Consider the following 1,461-nt stretch of genomic DNA (forward strand, 5'->3'; position numbering starts at 1 on the left):
ACAATGTGCCTATATAAAGTCACTTGTTGTCCTCTAGGAGACAACGCAATTTAGTGAAAAAGAGAAATGGAGTGTTCTAAGCTAAATGAGCGTTGTGGCTTTGATATGTTTAAGTATTCCTTACGGTGGCATCTCCTTCTCTAGGAGAGTCCAGATTTAGAGTCAATCTGACTCACAGAACATAGGGGGGCTTCAATTCTACCAAGGGATTACGCTCGACTGTCGATCGAAGCAAGAAACGGATGAATGTGATTGAGGCTTTTGTAAAGCAGCAAATAGCTGGGGCGCAATTAGACGCTAAAATGCCTGTTCAAGCTGGGACTGGAGAATTTCTGATGAGCATTGTTGTGGAAACACCCCCTTTGAGCTTCGAAGCAATTGTTGACATGGGGAGTGATCTTGTTTGGTTGCCAGGACTGCTCTCAATCTATGCCAATCTCCACTGTTTCATTCACTGACTCTCTCTGTGATGCTCTTGGTACTTTCAAAACTGCATGCAATTCAGACTGTGCTTTTAGGTACAACTACGGCGATGGTTCTCAAATAATCAGTGACCTAGCAAAGGAGTTGGTTTACATTGGCAGCGCCACCAACGACATGTTTGCGGGCATTGTTTTCAGATGTGGCCATGACAACCAAGGTTCAATCTCTCGCTACAGTGGTCTTCTGAAGCTTGGAAGAGGTGATCTCTTGCTCATCTCTCAGTTGGGCTCCAAGGTAAATAACAAATTCTGCTACTGTCTCGTCTCTAAAACTGACTTGGCTTCGCAAAGAAGCCCTCTTATTTTTGGTGACAGCACTTCCTTGAATGGAGCTAAGATAATCCCTTTCATTAAGAACGGGAGTTCTTCTTTCTAGTATATTCCTCTTATAGGAATTACCATCAATGGCAATGCCATCGATATTCTGGCCAGAACATTTGATCTGAGATCGGACGGTAGCAGAGGCATGATCATCGACTTAGGATTTCAGTCTGCCATTAGTCTAACTCCAACAGACGGCTCTTCCCTGGCATTGGCTATGGTGCAAAATATTTGCACCGGCGGCCAGATGCCTCCCCTATACCCATATATACGCATGAAGCATAATGTACCGTATCAATCAAATCACTGCTGTATCAATTAAATCGTGCAGCAGTTTTGTAGCAAAAATGTGTAAAGTGTAGTGTATATTAATGTGTAAAGTGTAGTGTATATTGTTTTATTGATTTTTTTTAAAGAAATAATTATTAAGTTTTTAGGGAAAATTAGATATTATAATTGTATTTAACAAAATAATACAAATTCTGTAATAATTTAACATATTTAAAAAAATTAATTATTTTAAATGATTTTTTTTAAATTAAATTTAAATTTTTATAATTTCTAAATTTAAATTGTAAATTGATAAATTTGGTTTTTTTAATTTCTCAATTAAATGATTTTTTAAAATAAAATAAATATGTAATCTGATTTTTACAAA

The 1,461-nt window shown here is 37.2% G+C and overlaps 1 protein-coding gene across 1 annotated transcript; it reads left to right on the top strand.

Moving 5' to 3' along the window:
* Positions 1-242: 242 nt before the first annotated feature.
* On the top strand, positions 243-1,125 carry LOC149568325 (aspartic proteinase nepenthesin-2-like). The gene is made up of 3 exons (XM_089816713.1): positions 243-406; positions 519-717; positions 859-1,125. Exons 1-3 carry the CDS (start codon positions 243-245, stop codon positions 1,123-1,125), a joined length of 630 nt encoding a protein of 209 aa, XP_089672839.1.
* The last annotated feature ends 336 nt before the right edge of the window (positions 1,126-1,461 follow it).

Source organism: Cupressus sempervirens, chromosome 3 (genome assembly GCF_028749045.1).
Source record: "Cupressus sempervirens isolate cs-2001-9-10 chromosome 3, ASM2874904v1, whole genome shotgun sequence".
Taxonomy (NCBI): Eukaryota; Viridiplantae; Streptophyta; class Pinopsida; order Cupressales; family Cupressaceae; genus Cupressus; species Cupressus sempervirens.

What these genes read in the sequence shown, in the direction of transcription:
- LOC149568325 (XM_089816713.1), top strand. Translation starts at nt 243, where the DNA reads ATGAATGTGATTGAGGCTTTTGTAAAGCAGCAAATAGCTGGGGCGCAA. An exon ending in ATGGGGAGTGATCTTGTTTG is followed by an intron (nt 407 to 518) that starts GTTGCCAGGACT and finishes CTGTGCTTTTAG; the next exon opens with GTACAACTACGGCGATGGTT. An exon ending in TCTCTCAGTTGGGCTCCAAG is followed by an intron (nt 718 to 858) that starts GTAAATAACAAA and finishes TCTTCTTTCTAG; the next exon opens with TATATTCCTCTTATAGGAAT.